Source organism: Barbus barbus (assembly GCF_936440315.1).
Source record: "Barbus barbus genome assembly, chromosome: 37".
In the NCBI taxonomy this organism is placed as follows: domain Eukaryota; kingdom Metazoa; phylum Chordata; class Actinopteri; order Cypriniformes; family Cyprinidae; genus Barbus; species Barbus barbus.
Window position 1 is genome coordinate 24006856 of NC_136715.1, and position 16380 is coordinate 24023235.

General features: G+C 40.2%; 1 protein-coding gene across 1 annotated transcript in view; it reads right to left on the reverse strand.

Annotated features, from left to right (window-relative positions):
* Positions 1-3205: 3205 nt before the first annotated feature.
* Positions 3206-16380, reverse strand: part of LOC306856525 (LIM domain and actin-binding protein 1-like) — a 36034-nt gene continuing 22859 nt past the window's right edge. Inside the window, exons 5-11 of the mRNA XM_079395868.1 lie at positions 14287-14344; positions 14040-14137; positions 10030-10113; positions 9751-9787; positions 9160-9236; positions 6810-6943; positions 3206-6605 (exon numbers count right to left, since the gene is read on the reverse strand). Coding sequence (XP_079251994.1) covers positions 5342-6605; positions 6810-6943; positions 9160-9236; positions 9751-9787; positions 10030-10113; positions 14040-14137; positions 14287-14344 — 1752 coding nt within the window. The 3' untranslated portion in view covers positions 3206-5341. The remainder of the gene's footprint in view (positions 6606-6809; positions 6944-9159; positions 9237-9750; positions 9788-10029; positions 10114-14039; positions 14138-14286; positions 14345-16380) is intronic.

The following is a 16380-nucleotide window of genomic DNA, read 5'->3' on the forward strand; positions in this document are numbered from 1 at the left end:
CAATTGCTCTGCTCCCAGTTCTGACCTCGTCCCGCGAGAGTGTGCCAGGACGAGGTCAGTCTACTTCTGGTAGCAGCGTTCTGGCCGGGCCGAGTATGGTTCTCGGACCTGATTTCTCTCCTCGACGGCTCTCTGACCTCAGAAATCAGCCGTTATTGACTGCGAACTATCTCGCCTCAGAGTAGATATTACTGCTATGGTTTGGTGGTTTGGTGCGCGAGAGGAACTACACTATTTTCTGGTGTGTTTACCCAGACGACCATCATCCAATTCATGGAGTCAGCTTTGCTGTGCGAAACACCCTGCTGTCCACCGTCTCTCAACCAACTGCTTGCTCTCCAAGTCTAATGTCCCTGAGGATGTCATACTCAGCTGGCTTTCTCACTCTCCTCTCTGCCTATGCACCCACTCTTGACGTGTCTCCTGAGGACAAGGAAGCCTTTTATGCCCACGTTAGCGAGGTCATTCATTCCGTCCCAGCCGGGGACAATCTAGCTCTGCTTGGGGACTTCAACGCCAGAGTTGGAGGGGATGTCATTGACTGGAGGCTGGTCTTGGGTCATTTTGGGATTGGTAGCATCAATGACAACGGCCAACGTCTCCTCAAGTTGTGCGCTGCTCATGACTTATGCTTACCAGGTTCCTTTTCATCAGTACCTATTAGATCCAAGGTTACCTGGATGCACCCCTCGGCTCAACTCTGGCAGCAAACAACAGCCTTGATGCTGAACTGAATACCAGGATTGGTCGTGCCTAAACAACCTTTGGGCGACTTCAGTCTCGTGTCTGGAACAACAGCCACCTTTCTCTCAAAATAAAGGTGCGCATATATGAATCCTGCGTGCTCTCCATTGCTCTATGGAAGCGAAACGTGGCCTACATAGGGAGGAGCACAAGCTTAATGCTTTTCACTTCTGTTGTCTATGACAGATCCTTGGCCTATCATGGCAGGATCGGGTCCCGAACACCACCGTGCTCACTAACAGCAGTGACATGTACATCCGGAGGAGACATCTTAGATGGATCGGCCATGTGCGCTGTATGCCGGATGAACGTATCCCAAAGTCCATCTTCCATGGGGAGTTAGCTGTTGGACACCACACTTGTGGGCGACCCAAGCTTCGCTTTAAGGATGTCATCAAGCAGGACATGAATGTCTTTAACATCAACCCTGACCGATGGCATTACCATTCGGAAGACCAGGCAGCTTGGCGGTCTGCCCTGACAGAGGGCATGACTCTGTCATGCCAAGCTTACATCAGCTTTTGCACAGAAAGACTACATGTTAGGCACCGTGTAGATCGGCGCTTGTTCTGCGAAAGGCCTTGATGATGATGAGGATGATCTTCTCTAAAGAGAGTGGGGGATCTTCAGGCCCTGTCAGTGGCCCCTACTCATTTGGACTTTGCGCCTGGCATGGCCAAAGCCTTTCTATACCCTAGAACAGGGTATGTCCCGAAGGTGCCCTCCTCAGCACCATAGCACATACAATTGTGCTTTTGCTGGTCAGGCTCCCGAAAGGGAGGAGGACAGAAAGCCTAAAGTACTATAGGTACTTTAGGCTTTCTGTCCTCCTCCCTTTCGGGAGCCTGACCAGCAAAAGCACAATTGTATGTGTCCAGTGCGAGGAACCTGGGTTACATACGTAACCTGAGGCGTTTTCCTTTGCTAAAGTAAAGAAACTTTGTTTCCTTTGCTCCTGCATATCTCAGAGGCACACATATGACGCCTATGTTCTACTTCATCCGCCTGGACCGCTTCTGCGTATGACAGTCAGTGGAAGTGAGAAAAAAGTGTTTATTACGTTTGAAATATGGATATTTATCTTACAAAAATGCATGGATTCACTACAGGAGGGAATGAGCAATCCCTGTTAAAAAGGATGTTTTCCATTGCTCGCAAGGGACCATAGGCTCGCAAGGATGGGGCAAAAGGGGCTCAGGGCAGATAACAACAGCATGGGAAAATCATCTGAGGTGACGTCAAGAGCCATCTGCCATACCCGTCTCCATTTGTACTGTCTGTAAAGATGACTTGTACATGGGGTTGCTTTACTTTTTTATTGTTCTCGTCAACTTCCTTCACATCACTGAACTGCTTGAAAACATTTAAATGTCAATGTCACTTCCTATTCACTGCAAAAATGTCTGCCCACTGCTCTGGGTGTGTGTTTACGGTGTGTGTGTGTGTTCACTTGGATGGGTGTAATTCAGAGCACAAATTCAGTGTGGGACACCAAACTTGGCTGCACGTCACCCACTCACTTAAAGCTTTATTATACAGGGCATTTATAACTCAAAACTGAATCATTTACAGGTGGTTCACAGGTAACTAATATTGGAATTAAATGACTCATTAAGGATATCTCATGAATAAATAAGTAGTTAATAATGAATGAATGAATGAATAAGCTCTTTTTGCATCATGATTTGAAGGATTTGTGTTATGATGACACAACAGTAAATGCAATGCCCTTCAATCTGACCATAACAGTATATATATATTTTTTTTACTGAATCATGGTATAAATAAAGAATCTGATTTTAATTCAAATAACTATAAATGGAGTATTTTTTGTTTAGTTTGTGAGTTAAAATGGCTCACTAATTTACAGGTATTTGCATTAAAGTTACAGTTAAATTTCTAAATTATGCAGCCATTACTCCCTATAAATTCGTTTTAATGCATTTGTAAATTTATTAGTCATTAATGAACAGCTTTACCAGTGTTCATTAATGAAACAAAATTAAACCTTAACCCTCTGGGGCCTGAGGTGATTTTGGGGCCCTTGAGATGTTTTGACATGCCCTGATATTTGTGCTTATTTCAGCTACTTATAACATACTATTGACCAACATGTATTTTTTTTTTGTATTCAGCACAAACTGTGCTACAATAATATGTGACCAAGATGGATGTACATGTTTGCATTTTTTAGAAAAAAAATATTATGCGTGGTTAGTAAGATTTGGGAAAAAAAATGTAGCTGAAATAAGGCCATAAAACCCACACTACATAGTCCTGAATAAGACTTTTGAGTAATCAGTCTTGTAGGCTAGAATATTTACTTCACAATTATGCGAAAATCATTCTGCTTAATCATTCACAGAAAACAATATATTAATTTAAATTTTTAAAGACATGTTTTGTGATTGAAAGCCAATATGCAAGGGATTTTTTTATTATTTGTATTTTATTTACAACAATAAAATCAAAACATACATCTGTAATGGTAACATCTGGATGAGCTCAGAGAGATTGTAACATCTTATATCAGTTTTTCTGAGGATATGTGCATTCCTACCAAGACTCATCTAACTTACAACAACGACAAACCATGATTCACTGCAAAACTCAGACAGCTTCATCAGGCCAAAAAGATACTTACAGGAAGGGGGACAAAGTCTTGTACAAACAGGAAAAGGAGAAATACACACTGGAAAAGGAGATCAGAGTGGCAAAGAGGAATTATTCTGGCAAGCTAAGGAACAAATTATCTTCCAGTGATTCTGCTTAAGTGTGGAAAGGTATGAAAGATATCACCAGTTACAAGTCACCATCCCCCAGCACTCTGGAGAATCAACAACTGGCAGATGATCTGAATGAGTTCTACTGCAGGTTTGAAAAACACCCCACACTCTCCCTGAACACCTCTCCACACAACCATTAACTCCTCCAGTAACCTCCCTCTCCCCCACACCTGCAATTCAGATCAGTGAAGATGACGTGCGCCAGGTCTTCAGAAAGAGCAAAAGAAGGAAAGCACCAGGCCCAGACGGTGTGTCACCAGCCTGCCTAAAAACCTGTGCTGATCAGCTGGCCCTCATCTTCACACAGATCTTCAACAGCTCACTGGAGCTATGTGAAGTCCACTCATGCGTCAAACGCGCCACCATCACCCCCGTCCCAAAGAAACCCAAAATTACTGGAATTAATGACTACAGACCTGTGGCTCTAAAATCATTTGAAAGACTGGTTTTGGCTTATCTGAAGTCCTCCACTGGACCCTTACTGGACCCCCTGCAGTCCTCTGCACTTCAATAACTGTCTGGTTCAGCTCAGCTACCAAATCTGACCTCAGAAGACAACGGAGGGCAGTCCGGACTGCTGAGCGAATCATTGGTACAACCCTCCCCACTCTCCAAGAACTGTACTGATCCAGAGTGAGCAAAAGGGCTGGCAAAATTACTCTGGACCCCTCACATCCAGCACACTCCCTCTTTGAACTGTTAGCGTCTGGTCGACGCTACAGAGCTCTGAGCACCAGAACGACCAGACATAGAAACAGTTTCTTTCCTCAAGCAATCCATTTCATGAACACTTGACATTAAATGTGGAACACACAACACTATTATACATTATTTTTTCACCACACATACTTATTTTTTAATTTCAAATTTGCACATATCAGACCTGTACGCACATAATTGTCTATATTATATATTGTGTTTTTGCTATTTTGTACATTGCCTATATTTGTATATTATTCTTTTACTATCTGTGCTGTCTTTTCTTTACTATTCTTTTATCTGTCCTGTTGCTGTCTTTCTGTTGCACTGTAGAGCTTCTGTTACTATAACAAATTCCTCGTATGTGTAAATATACCTGGCCAATAAAGCTCATTCTGATTCTGATTCTTCTATTTGGTCACAGTCTTGACTCAGACTTCAGGTTTTGCTTTAGAATTGATTAAGGTGAACTCGAGCACAGCACTAGATGGCAATATTATAAGGGGGCATATGAGGATTTATAAGCTTCATATAACTGTGTTGACAAAAAAGGTGATCTTTATTTATAATTACACATAAAATGCTCAATGACTTTAACAATTATCATTCAACAAAAAACTGAAATTATGCACCTTACTTCCCCAATTGCAGTGGAATAATGTTTATTGTGTACTTGCTCAAAAATGTTAATATGCTCAATAATCAGGAAAACAGTGGACAATGTTTTAAAATATGGACTAGAAAAGTAATCAAAAATGTGTTTGTTATCCTTATTGATTAAACTGTCAAAGGCTGAGAATTAGAGAGGAAATTTGTTCATTTGGATCAACAAAATATTCTTAGATTAATAAACAATCATAGTGATTTTTAAAACTTTTTGTAAAGTCTCTTTTTTTTACAGCAACCAAAAGAAAACATGGTTGGCAAAGAACAAAATACAAAAAATAGCGATAGCTCCAAGTTCCAAGAAATACGTTTAAAGAAAAAGATGTACAGTACCATAATACTTGATTAAAATATAATAAAGTACTTTTTTTTTTTTTATTATTATGTTGAATTTATAACAGTTGTATTTTCAGAGTAAATAATTGGAAGGGATTGATGACATATAGTTAAACTATTGCCACCTCCTCCTCCTCATCTTCTTCATCTTCATAGTAACGATTCCTCTTGATCATCTCCTCTACAGTCAGGGACTCCTCAGCCTCCTCGCCATCCCAGAAGCCAACATCCTGGGATTTCCTATTGGCTTTTTCTTCCACGGTTGGAGAGCATGTGTCTTGGGAAGACTGGAGCTCAGGAGAAGTGCTTAAGCATTTCACCGGGTTTTCCTCATCTTCCACATGGCCTCTCGGAAACTCATTTTGCTGTAGCTCAGGCTCCTTTTTTGTTAGTTGAGTCTGAGACTCTTTATTTGTTTGTTGTAGATCAGCTTCATTTTTGGTTTGCTGTGGCTCAGCCTCCTTTTTTGTTTGTTGTGTCTGAGACTCTTTATTTGTTTGTTGTAGACCAGCTTCATTTTTTGTTTCCTGTGGCTCAGCCTCCTTTTTTGTTTGTTGTGTCTGTTTGAGAACGGAGGGGGGCATCTTTTCTGTTCTATCAAGTTTGGCAGGACTCTCAACATTCTCCTTGGATTGGCTTTCACGATCCTTTGTTTTTTCATCTGGGATTCTTGCCTCGTCTTCCACTTCAGTTTTGTCTGTTTTCACTTTAGACCGTGAACGATTCTCCTCCAGTGAGCCTCGTCTGAATGAAGCAATCTTGTGAGACAATTGTGACTCTTTTTTTGAAGCATTGGATAATGCCAAGCTTGGTGCCACAGAAAAGGGACGGCTCCGCTCTTTGAGTGAGGAACTACGTCGAAGACTTTTCAGTTCTGCTCTTTCAGGGCTCTGCTGAGCAGGCGGAGCTTCCTCCTCTGGAGGCCACTTTGCTCTGAAAAGCTTGGATGAACCCTTTCCAACTTCAGTGGCTGTACTGGAGACTTTGGAGCTTCCATCACTGTATGCAGGAGGTGGCCATGCAACTCTCAGTTTTCTTTTTTCCACAGAAGGGGTTTGTGGTTTTTCCATGGAACTGGTTGAGCTGGTTTGACATTTTGTCTCTAGAGCTGCAGCGAGGTCAGTGAATTTGTCCAGTTGTGACTCCTCCACTTTAGGGCTGAACTGTTCTGTAGGCTTCACTAACACGGAGTCTACAACAAAGGGCTTTGAGTTTTCATCTCTCTCAGGTTCCTCCTCGTTTGTTCGTGGTGTCCACATTTCCTTGTGTGGTCGATGGCCAAAGCCCTCATCATAGTTGCCCTTAGACTTGAATAGCTGGCTGAAGTGAGGTTTACAGTAGATGTTACCATGTAGGGAAGCATAAGTCCCCAAACTGAAATAAAAGGGACATGAAAGAAGACCTGTTATTTCCATATGAAGGATATCTCAAATCTGACCTCAGTAGGTTGTTGAAATTTACTACTATTGAATAATTATTTTAGCGCGTAATAAACTTTTGGGTGAACCCTCCCTTAAGTTTTATTGAAACCACAGAATATTCCTTAAGAGATCAGAGTAATTTAAAACAAAAACTGACCTGAGTTTGGTACTACAAAAGGCACAGCGGAAGCAAGCCTTGTGGTAAATCTGCTGATTGGCAACAAGTTTCTCCAGTGGGTAAACCGTCTTTAGGCAGGACACACATATTTCAAGGACAGGCAGATTCAATTTCTGTCCAGAGAAACACAAGAGTTATAACCATCTTATCAGGAATGAAATTCAGTATTTAGTATGAATATCAGACTTCTATGGTATAAAATCTCATATTCCATACTAGCAGTTAACAGACTGTCCCAAAATGTTTAAAGGGATTTAATGTTCATATTCTATTCTCTACCACAGACAAACTGTATTGTTTTTGACTTTGTATTTGAGTATTGCACTCAGGTCCGAAAGTATTCAGACACTGACTGAGTTTTTGTGCTTTTGCCTTTATACACCACTGCAATGGATTTGAAATAAAGATGTGATTGAATTGCAGATTTTTAGCTTTATTTTAAGAGGTTACACAAACATATGACATTTACCATTTAGGAGTTACAACCATTTTAAGCAAACTACCTCTATTTTCAGGGGCTTAATAGTATTTGAATAGCTGACTAAGAAGAGCTTAATTGACTAGGTGCTGTCCATTCCCTCATTACTTCAAAACAACAACAACAACAACAAATACGCAGATAAAAGATCTGGAGTTGAAATGAGGCATCAAATTGGAATTTGGAAGCTGTTAGACTGTAGCTACCAATATGAAGTCCAAAGAGATCTCGATGAAAGTGAAGGAGGCCATCATTTAGCTGAAAAAACAACAAGTCAATAAGAGAGATAGCAATAACCTTAGGTGTGGCCAGATCAACGGTTGGCTACATTCTTAAGGGGTGGTCACACTGCACTTTTCGCTCCATTGACCTCCATTCCAGAGTTTCGCATTTCGTGCATTCCAAAGTTCAAGCTTGGTGAACTCTGACCTATGAATTAACATCACTTGAAGCCGTGTGACCATCAGCAGACTGATTTGTCACAGCATGACCTTGTAGCTGAATTTAAAAGAATGTAAATTTAAAACTGCAGCGCAGCAGGAAATCAGATTGTACATTTTTACATTTTAGATGTATTATTATATGTGATGTGTTAAATTAAAGTTTTAAGACACTGCATAGCGTGACGTTATATCATGACCGTTGCAGCATCCAAGGAACTTTCACATGCTCAAAGTCTAGTGTGACCGTAGCATTAAGAAGAAAGAAAGCACTGGAGAGCTCAACAACATCAAAAGACCTGGAAAACCACGGAAGACAACTAAAGTGGATGATCGCAGATTCCTTTCCTTGGTGAAGAAAAACCCCTTCATAACATCAACAGAAATCAAGAATACTCTGGAGGAGGTACATCATTGTCAAAATCTACAATCAAGAGACGCCTTCGTGAATGTAAATGCAGAGGGTTTACAACAAGGTGCAAACCACTGGTAACATGCAAGAACAGGAAAGCAAGATTGGCAGAAAACATCTCAAAAAAGCCTCCCATGTTCTGGAATAAGATTCTTTGGACTCATGAGACTAAGATTAATTTAGTACCAAATTGATGGAAAGAGAAAAGTATGGCGAAAGAAAGGAACAGCTCATGATCCAAAGCACACCACATCAAGTGTCAAACAAGGCTGAGGCAATGTTATGGCATGGGCATGTATGGCTGCCAATGGAACAGGCTCACTGGTGTTAATTGATGGTATAACTGCTGACAGACGTAGCGGGATGAATTCTGAGGTCTTTAAGGCTATACTCTCTGTTCACATTCAACCAAATGCTACATAATGATAATGACCCTAAACATACTGTGAAAGCAACTCAAGACTTTTTGAAGGCAAAGAAATTGAATATTCTTCAATGGCCAAGTCAGCCGCCTGACCTCAATCCAATAGAGCATGCTTTTCAGTTACTGAAGACAAAACTGAAGGCAGAAAGACCCACAAACAAGCTCAAGGTGGCTGCAGTAAAGACCTGGCAAAGCATCTCCAGGGAGGAAACTTGAATTTGGTGATGTCCATGGGCTCCAGACTATAGGCAGTCAGTGCAAAGGATTTTCAAGTATTAAAATTGTGCTTATATTTACAATTATGTAACTTTGTCCAAATACTATTGATGCCCTAAAAATGGAGGTAGTTTGCTTAAAATGGCTGTAACTCCTAAATGGTAAATGTCATATTTTTGTGGAACCCCTTAAAATAAAGCTAGAAGCCTGCACTTTAATCACATCTTGATTGTTTTATTTGAAATCCATTGTAGTGGTGTATAAAGGCAAAAGCACAAAAACTCAGTCAGTGACTGAACACAGGTAGAAGTAAGCTTTTGTGCTTTAGATAAATAGAAATGAGTTTGTTAGCCACAGACCCTGGCCACTTTAGGAGGCTCCTTGTTCTCTGATACAGGAGTTGCCCCACTATGACTCGATGTGTGCACATGCTCTCCTAAAGGAAACACAAATAAATTATGGATCACTACATTCTCTACACTACTGGACACTATATACTGTACTTATCTTTGGCCTACAATTTCCTTTATATTTTTTTCCCCTGGTGATTTCCATTCATAACAATCATTTAATCAATCACTCAATCAGTAACAAAACCCATTAATTCAGAAATTTACAATAAAGTAAGCTTCATATATGGAAAGGCAATGGTGATTCTAGAGGGAGGTCTGGCATGTCAGGACTAGAGCGCAATATCATGAGACAATGATTCATTTTATGAGATCTATCTACCTTAGCATTGCAAGCATGTGAAATTAAAGAAAATTGTAAAATAGGTTTATTTGTTAAACAATTAGTTCCTCATTCACCATGTTGGTTTGGGTTTTATTTTCTTTTAGCTTGCATAGTTTTGAGGTTAAAGGCATGTCTGCATATAATCATAAATCACTATTTATACAATCAGCTCATAGTTTCAGTATAGAATTGTAATAATAAAAGCATGGACTCACCATTGATCTGTGTGCAGTTTGACTCAGGGAGTGTGCTCTGTATCAAATCATAGAGAAAGAAGGAACAAACAAAAAAGTAAACAGGAGTCTTGTTAAATCTTAAGGTAATATAAACAATTTAACATTTTGACAAACATATATTATACATAAAATCATGAAACATTCACCTGTAAATTATGTGTAAATAGTGTAAATAATATTAAATTCAGTCTTAATACATCATTGAGAGATGTCTATTTAGTTTATTTAGACTAGATTTTGAAAGAAATCAGAATGTACCACTATCTGTCCATCACCAGCAGGTGGCGAAATATCCTTATGATCCATGGAGGGCACACTTTCCTCTGTTTCCGACTGATTTGCCTGAAACAAATGACAATATAATAAAGTAGAAATAAATCAACACAATGCATTTGTTACATGGGTCTTACCACACATTTTCTCACCCTAAGGGATTTACAGTACCGCCACACTGACTATCTTCTAATTCTTGAATGTATATGCCCTTGGTTATTGGAAGTTTATTATTGTTATTATTATTACTGTGGCATTAGTTGTTCTGGAAAGGATGATGAATCTGTGAAAGAGGATTCCTCTGATATTTAACTCATTCTAATGTGAGGGGACTTGTGAGCATGGGTATGAGAAGATGCCTTGGGTTGAAGAGTTGCTTGAGAGTGTGGTGTGGCGTTTGCTCTCTAAGACATGTTAAAACTACATTGCGGGTGGTGGGCAAGGCTTACACAGCGGCGGTCTAGGCTGGTGGAGCCCTGCAAACCATGACTTTCTAAGAATGCCTTTGCCATCCCTGTTGAAAAACCAGCATATGTTAGTTAGGTATGTTTTGAAGCAAGTGCTGGTCCTAAGCAACTAGCTCCTGCTCAGGACCAGCTCATAACCATCTTATTAGCGGCTCAGTGCCATCTTAAATCAGCGTATGACCAACTAAGGACCAGATTAAACCAGCTCAAATCAGCTGCCATACTTCAAAACATGCCTAACCAGCATTTGCTGTTTTTTTTTCTCAACACAGATTTCCTCTTAGGAGGACTGAGAGTTGAGCGGAAAGTGGATAGACCAGAGGATAATTCCTTTTCTCCTGCAACCTCTTAAATTAAATTGTATGCTCTCCTCGGTTGGGTTGCTTTTAAGAGCTTTTTTAATTGGCAGAGGCCTGGTGACAGCTTAGGTAGCTGTGTAGTAGTCTGCCCCTTCCAGACTGGAACTCGTTGGCAGCAGCAGCTGTAGCACCAGCCTCCCTGGTTAGGTCTGCCTCTAGAGGCTTTAGTCTATAGATTAGGTCTTGAACCAGTCTGTTTGTGGGAGCATCCAAACTAAGGGGTAATGCACCGTGGAATTAATCTGTGACTCTAGGCACTAAATTGGTCACTTATTTTTCATCAATATGGCTACAGCCTGATTTCACAGCAGGTGAGCAGGCATTTATTTAGTATGGCGCAGTTGGTATTAACACTCCCATGGACAGTGTTCGAACTATACTGAGGACTTTGGGGGAGCCCACCTTTTTTTTTTTTTTTTTTTTACGGGGGCGGGGGGGGGGGGGTTGCTAGTCTATGGAATTGTGCGCAATACGTCCGACAGATTATCAGAATTTTTTTAATTTTACACATAATAATCCAAGATGTTCACATTACACAAAACTGAAATTGCACGTCAAAATAACAGTCAATATTTTTTGAGACCCCCCAAAATTTCACAAATCACGTTTTCAGGGGAGCCCATGTCTTATTAAGGGGCCAAGCTCCCCCTACCTCCCCCGTAGTTCGCACCCTGGCCATAGCGTCAAGACCATGACACAGCATCAGTTCTCTTCGAAAAGGAACGTCTTAGGGTTATGTATTTTTCAGAAGGAAGATGGAAATGATACTGCATTTCATTGCCATGCTTCAGGCATGCCTGCGCATCTTCCTTCAGACAATTTAAATACGATGAAGTTAAAAAAGGCACACTTTTTCAAGATTGGTGTGTTTATGCATGTCCTTCAGACACTGGCTAACATGAGGCATTCTTGTAGCATCAACACCATGACACATGTCATATCCCCAAGGCACTTTACAGACTCTAGTAAGTAGGGGTGTGCAGCGGAGCCATTTGTATCTGTATCTGTGACAATCTCAAAATTATTTGTATCTGTATTCGGATGGATCCGGAAGTGGGCGTGGCTTAAACTGGAAGTCAGTCAAATTACGTGAAAATCCATTTTAAATGCAAATCTGTTCGATTCGTAGTTTTCATTTAACAAATATGCCTTGTATATCTAAAGAAATTATTATTTTTATTATAATTATAACTTTAAAACTACAGAAAATGTTGATCAAAAAAGAAAAATAACTTTATTCTCCTTGTTTTCCCGTGAAACTGTGTACAAATTTGTCAAGAGACAAGCATCCACAATCTTAAATAAGAGCACTAGTAGAAAAAAAAAGAAATGGAAAGAAAGTGTTCAGTACTCATAGCAGAATGACAATAAAGCTTGCTTGAACTTGAAGTAACTTGGAGATTATGTATTGCTGGAGTCTGTGATCATTTACGAGTATTTTATCAACAGAGCACAACAAATCATTTGGACCCTCCAAAAGCCTTGATCAAACCTTGCTTTTCTTGTCTTGTATAATTAAATGTGATGCCATTCACAAAAAAAGGCTAATGTAATGCATTTTTACAGTTGGATTTCGAAAAGTTTTGAAGTTAGGACCGTTTTTAGGATATTTTTGTGAGTTAAGCCGGGCTCACACTGTGCAATTTTTAATAGTCTTTTGCGATTGCTGCTTGTCACACTGTACGAACATGATCCCCATGTCAGACTGTAGGATCTCAGTTGTCTTAATGTCAGACTGTACGACAGTCAAGACGCGACAAAAACGGAAGTACTCAAGAAGACTTGTCCGGAGTTTTACGTCATCAATACGTGACCCGCGTTCTCTCGCTATAATGGTAGCTAGCAAACAACAGCAACGTGTAGCGTTAGTTTTAAGAATTGCATGCCTTGATGTTAAAAAAACCCCACAAAAAAGACGATGTGTGTGGAGCAAGTCATGGCTGGGCAAAAGAGGACTTTATGGACTTCCAGTTCTACAGAGCGAACTAATAATTTAACGTAATTTTGTTATTCGAGTTTAAACATCCTGCCCCTTAATAAATAAACTTTAAGTAAACTTTACTTTGTACATATATTGTTTTACAAATAATGAATGGTTTGAAGTTGTCGCGCTAATTGCGTCATCAAGTTCAGTGCTCCTATTGGTTCTTGGTTTGACGGTCGTCGTAGGAGATGTCACACTGCAGGAAAGTGTCTGAAATCTTCTGACACTGCCAGAATTTAATCGGAGGAAAAAATTTATCGCAACGGCCATTAATCGGCTGTCGGTGAACATGTCAAACCAGCGATCTAGACAACCGATTTTAGCCTAGGATTATAGGAATCTTTTAGGATTTTCAAAATTTGTCTCAGACGACCAAATCGTGGCCAAAATCGCACAGTGTGAGCCGGGCTTAAGTTGATATAATTCCAGACAAAGCTCTGATTTCTGAGAGACGCGCATAGACTCCAACACGGCTATTGATTTGCGCTCATTTCATTCATATAGGCTAGTTTACACTCATTCACTTTATACTGTACATTCAGGCCCATAGCCAGCTAGGTCCAGACCTCCGTAAATGTTTCATGTTCAAAAATAAAATTTGAAAACATATGAAAAATTATTTAAAATCATGTCGCTGAATAAATTCATGTGGCTGACTCGCAGCAGCTGAGTGAACGAGCTTGGCGCAAATGCCGTCTCCACTCCGCTCCGCCATGTTGCCAGATCTAGTTATTAGCGTCGCTGGACTTGTTTTAATACTAAATGTAACAGAGTTAATAAAGTAATTAGGGCATTAATAAACTGGGAATTTGAAGGTTGAGATTAGAGATTATGTATCCTATTTGCAAAATACAAGATTTAAACTTATTTTGATGCATTTTCCGAATATTTTTTCTGTTATTCGGATGAATTCGTTATTAGTTTTGAAGCCATTTCCGAATAAGGTATTCGGCTTCGGGCACATCCCTACTAGTAAGCCTCCAGATACACATTCAGTTCAAGGTAGAATGAAGAACCAAACAACGGACAGCTTAAATGTATTCTGCATGCACAAAAATAAAAGTTAAATAATTATTAAAAATAAAATGAAAATTAAATAAATGAATTAATTTCAGCAAACTATCAGATAAAATGTTATTTGTATCTGTACTTGCTGTGGACTATACTCATAGCAAACATACTCACAGAGCGTGGCACAGTAAAAGAAGCCTGTCTGGTGACCGCTAATTGATATTTCGCCATTCTGTCCTTGATAGAGTTGCTGCGCTTCAGACTGGGTGTACCTATGACAGAATGCATTTATTTATTAATTTATTAATTCATTTATTCATCTATCTATCTATCTATCTATCTATCTATCTATCTATCTATCTATCTATCTATCTATCTTCTGGAACTAGACATCATACAGAGAGATGTATTTAGTATTTACCTTTGTTTCCTTTTTGTGTGTCCACATCCTCTGAGCTGTTGTTCACTTCTGTTTGCACCTGATGAATTAAGTACAAACCATGTAAATCAGCCACAGACTGAAAACATCTGCTTATAAAAAGTTGACATAGAAATTTGTAGTGCACATACAACAATGACATTCGCATGTAAGCATAATAAGGAAATAACAAAAAGTTGACATCAACTTTTCTCTAACTATGCATCCACTGAAACATCTACTGTGACGTCTTCTAGAACTTCAGACATGTTGTAGTTATAGTGCCAATCCTTTTAAGATCATTATCTTCACAAAACCTCAAATTGAACACAAAACCAAAAATAAAGCTGCCAAGACATCAATAAATAGAGGGTGATGTGGAATAAAGAATCAGACCAATTAAAAACAGTGATAGGTCTCTGTATGTACAGGATTGTCTGTATGTCTATAGTGCATCTGCAGAAATTCTTGTGTGATTATTGTTGGATGTGTTGTGCTCCTTTCCTGCTGATTATTGAAGTGTTTGAAATAAAGGATTTGGACTTCCCATCACTATTAGTAATGGAGGCTTAGACACATCTGTTTAATGATGAACTACTTTTGATATAATTGAGAGTTTCCCTTATTAAAGTAACACTCATAGTGTCATGGTGCACACAGCAGGGAGGTTACGCAGACGAGGAGTAAACTCAAAATAACGGTCTCAGGGAGCTCAGGAGGCCACGGCAGGTGGTGCTTGTGGCTGTGGCCACTCCCCGGGGGGTAGGGGGTATCAGTAGCCCTCCGGGGCTACACAAACAGAACAGGACATGACAGGACAGCCCTCCGGGGCTAGACACACAGGAACAAGACAGAACAGGACAGTCCACAGAAACAGGAAGTCCTCCTGGGCTAGCTTGGAACCTGAGGCTTCTTCTGAGCATGACAAGCAGTCATGGGGCACTCACAGGGTCCCTCAGGAACCGCTTCCACTTCAACGACAATTAGAGGCCCTGACGAGTCTCCACGGACAAGACCGACATGACAAGACTAGATTAAAACTGTTCCTGTGAGCACAACAAGACTTAAAACGGCACTCCTGGCCGGAACTACGGAACTGGAGTCAGCGGCGGGCCGGCGGGCTTGAGTCAGAGGCGGTGTCGATCTCCCGCGAATGGAGGGCTTGGGAGAGCCGCGGAAGGCGACGTTGATCTCCCGCGAATGGCGGGCCTGGGAGAGCCGTGAACGGTGGCATGATTTAGGGAGCGGCAACCCGTGAACTTGACAGATGAACAGGAACAAATAAAAACTTTTCAAAAAACAGAACAAAACAAAAACGAGGTGAAGGGGAGCCGCTTACAGTTTTTGTCTGGTCTTCTGTCACGGTGCACACAGCAGGTAGTTTAAAAGAACACGCAGACGAGGAGTAAACTCAAAATAACAGTCTTTGATCAAATCCAAGCAAGGCAGGGCAGGGCAGGGCAGGGCAGGGCAAGACAAGGCAAGGCTGACACAGACAGGAACACCGGGGAGTAACGAGTAGACCAGACCAAAAGGAGCTGAACAAGCAGGAACTAAATACACAGGATAATTAACACACACAGCTGAACAGAATAAACTAATCACACTAAACAAGGACAGGAAACAAACCAAATATGGAAACAAAAGGCGGGAACACAAGACACACACGACAGAGGACTGACACATAGTAATGTGATATGGATCTATATCAAATGTCAATATATCAGTCAATTTTTAAGAATTTCTCCTTTAAATTAATTTTGTTAACACTGTTTTTTACATATCAAGATTTAAGATTAAGATTATTTAAGAATTTAAGATAAAGATCAAAAAAGAAAGAAATTTAACACCTGTAAGTAAATAATGTGCATTTGTGACATTTATCTATGTACTTTTTATTTTTGTGTTTTTTTAAGAAAAGTGCTATAAAAATAAAGTGATCGTGATTGTATTTCTCTATTAGTCCTACTGGATCTTAGCTCTGCGTTCGACACTATCGACCACAACATTATTTTGAATAGACTAAAAAACTTTGTTGGCATTAGTGGAAGTGCATTAGCATGGTTCAAATCGTACTTATCTGACCACCATCAGTTC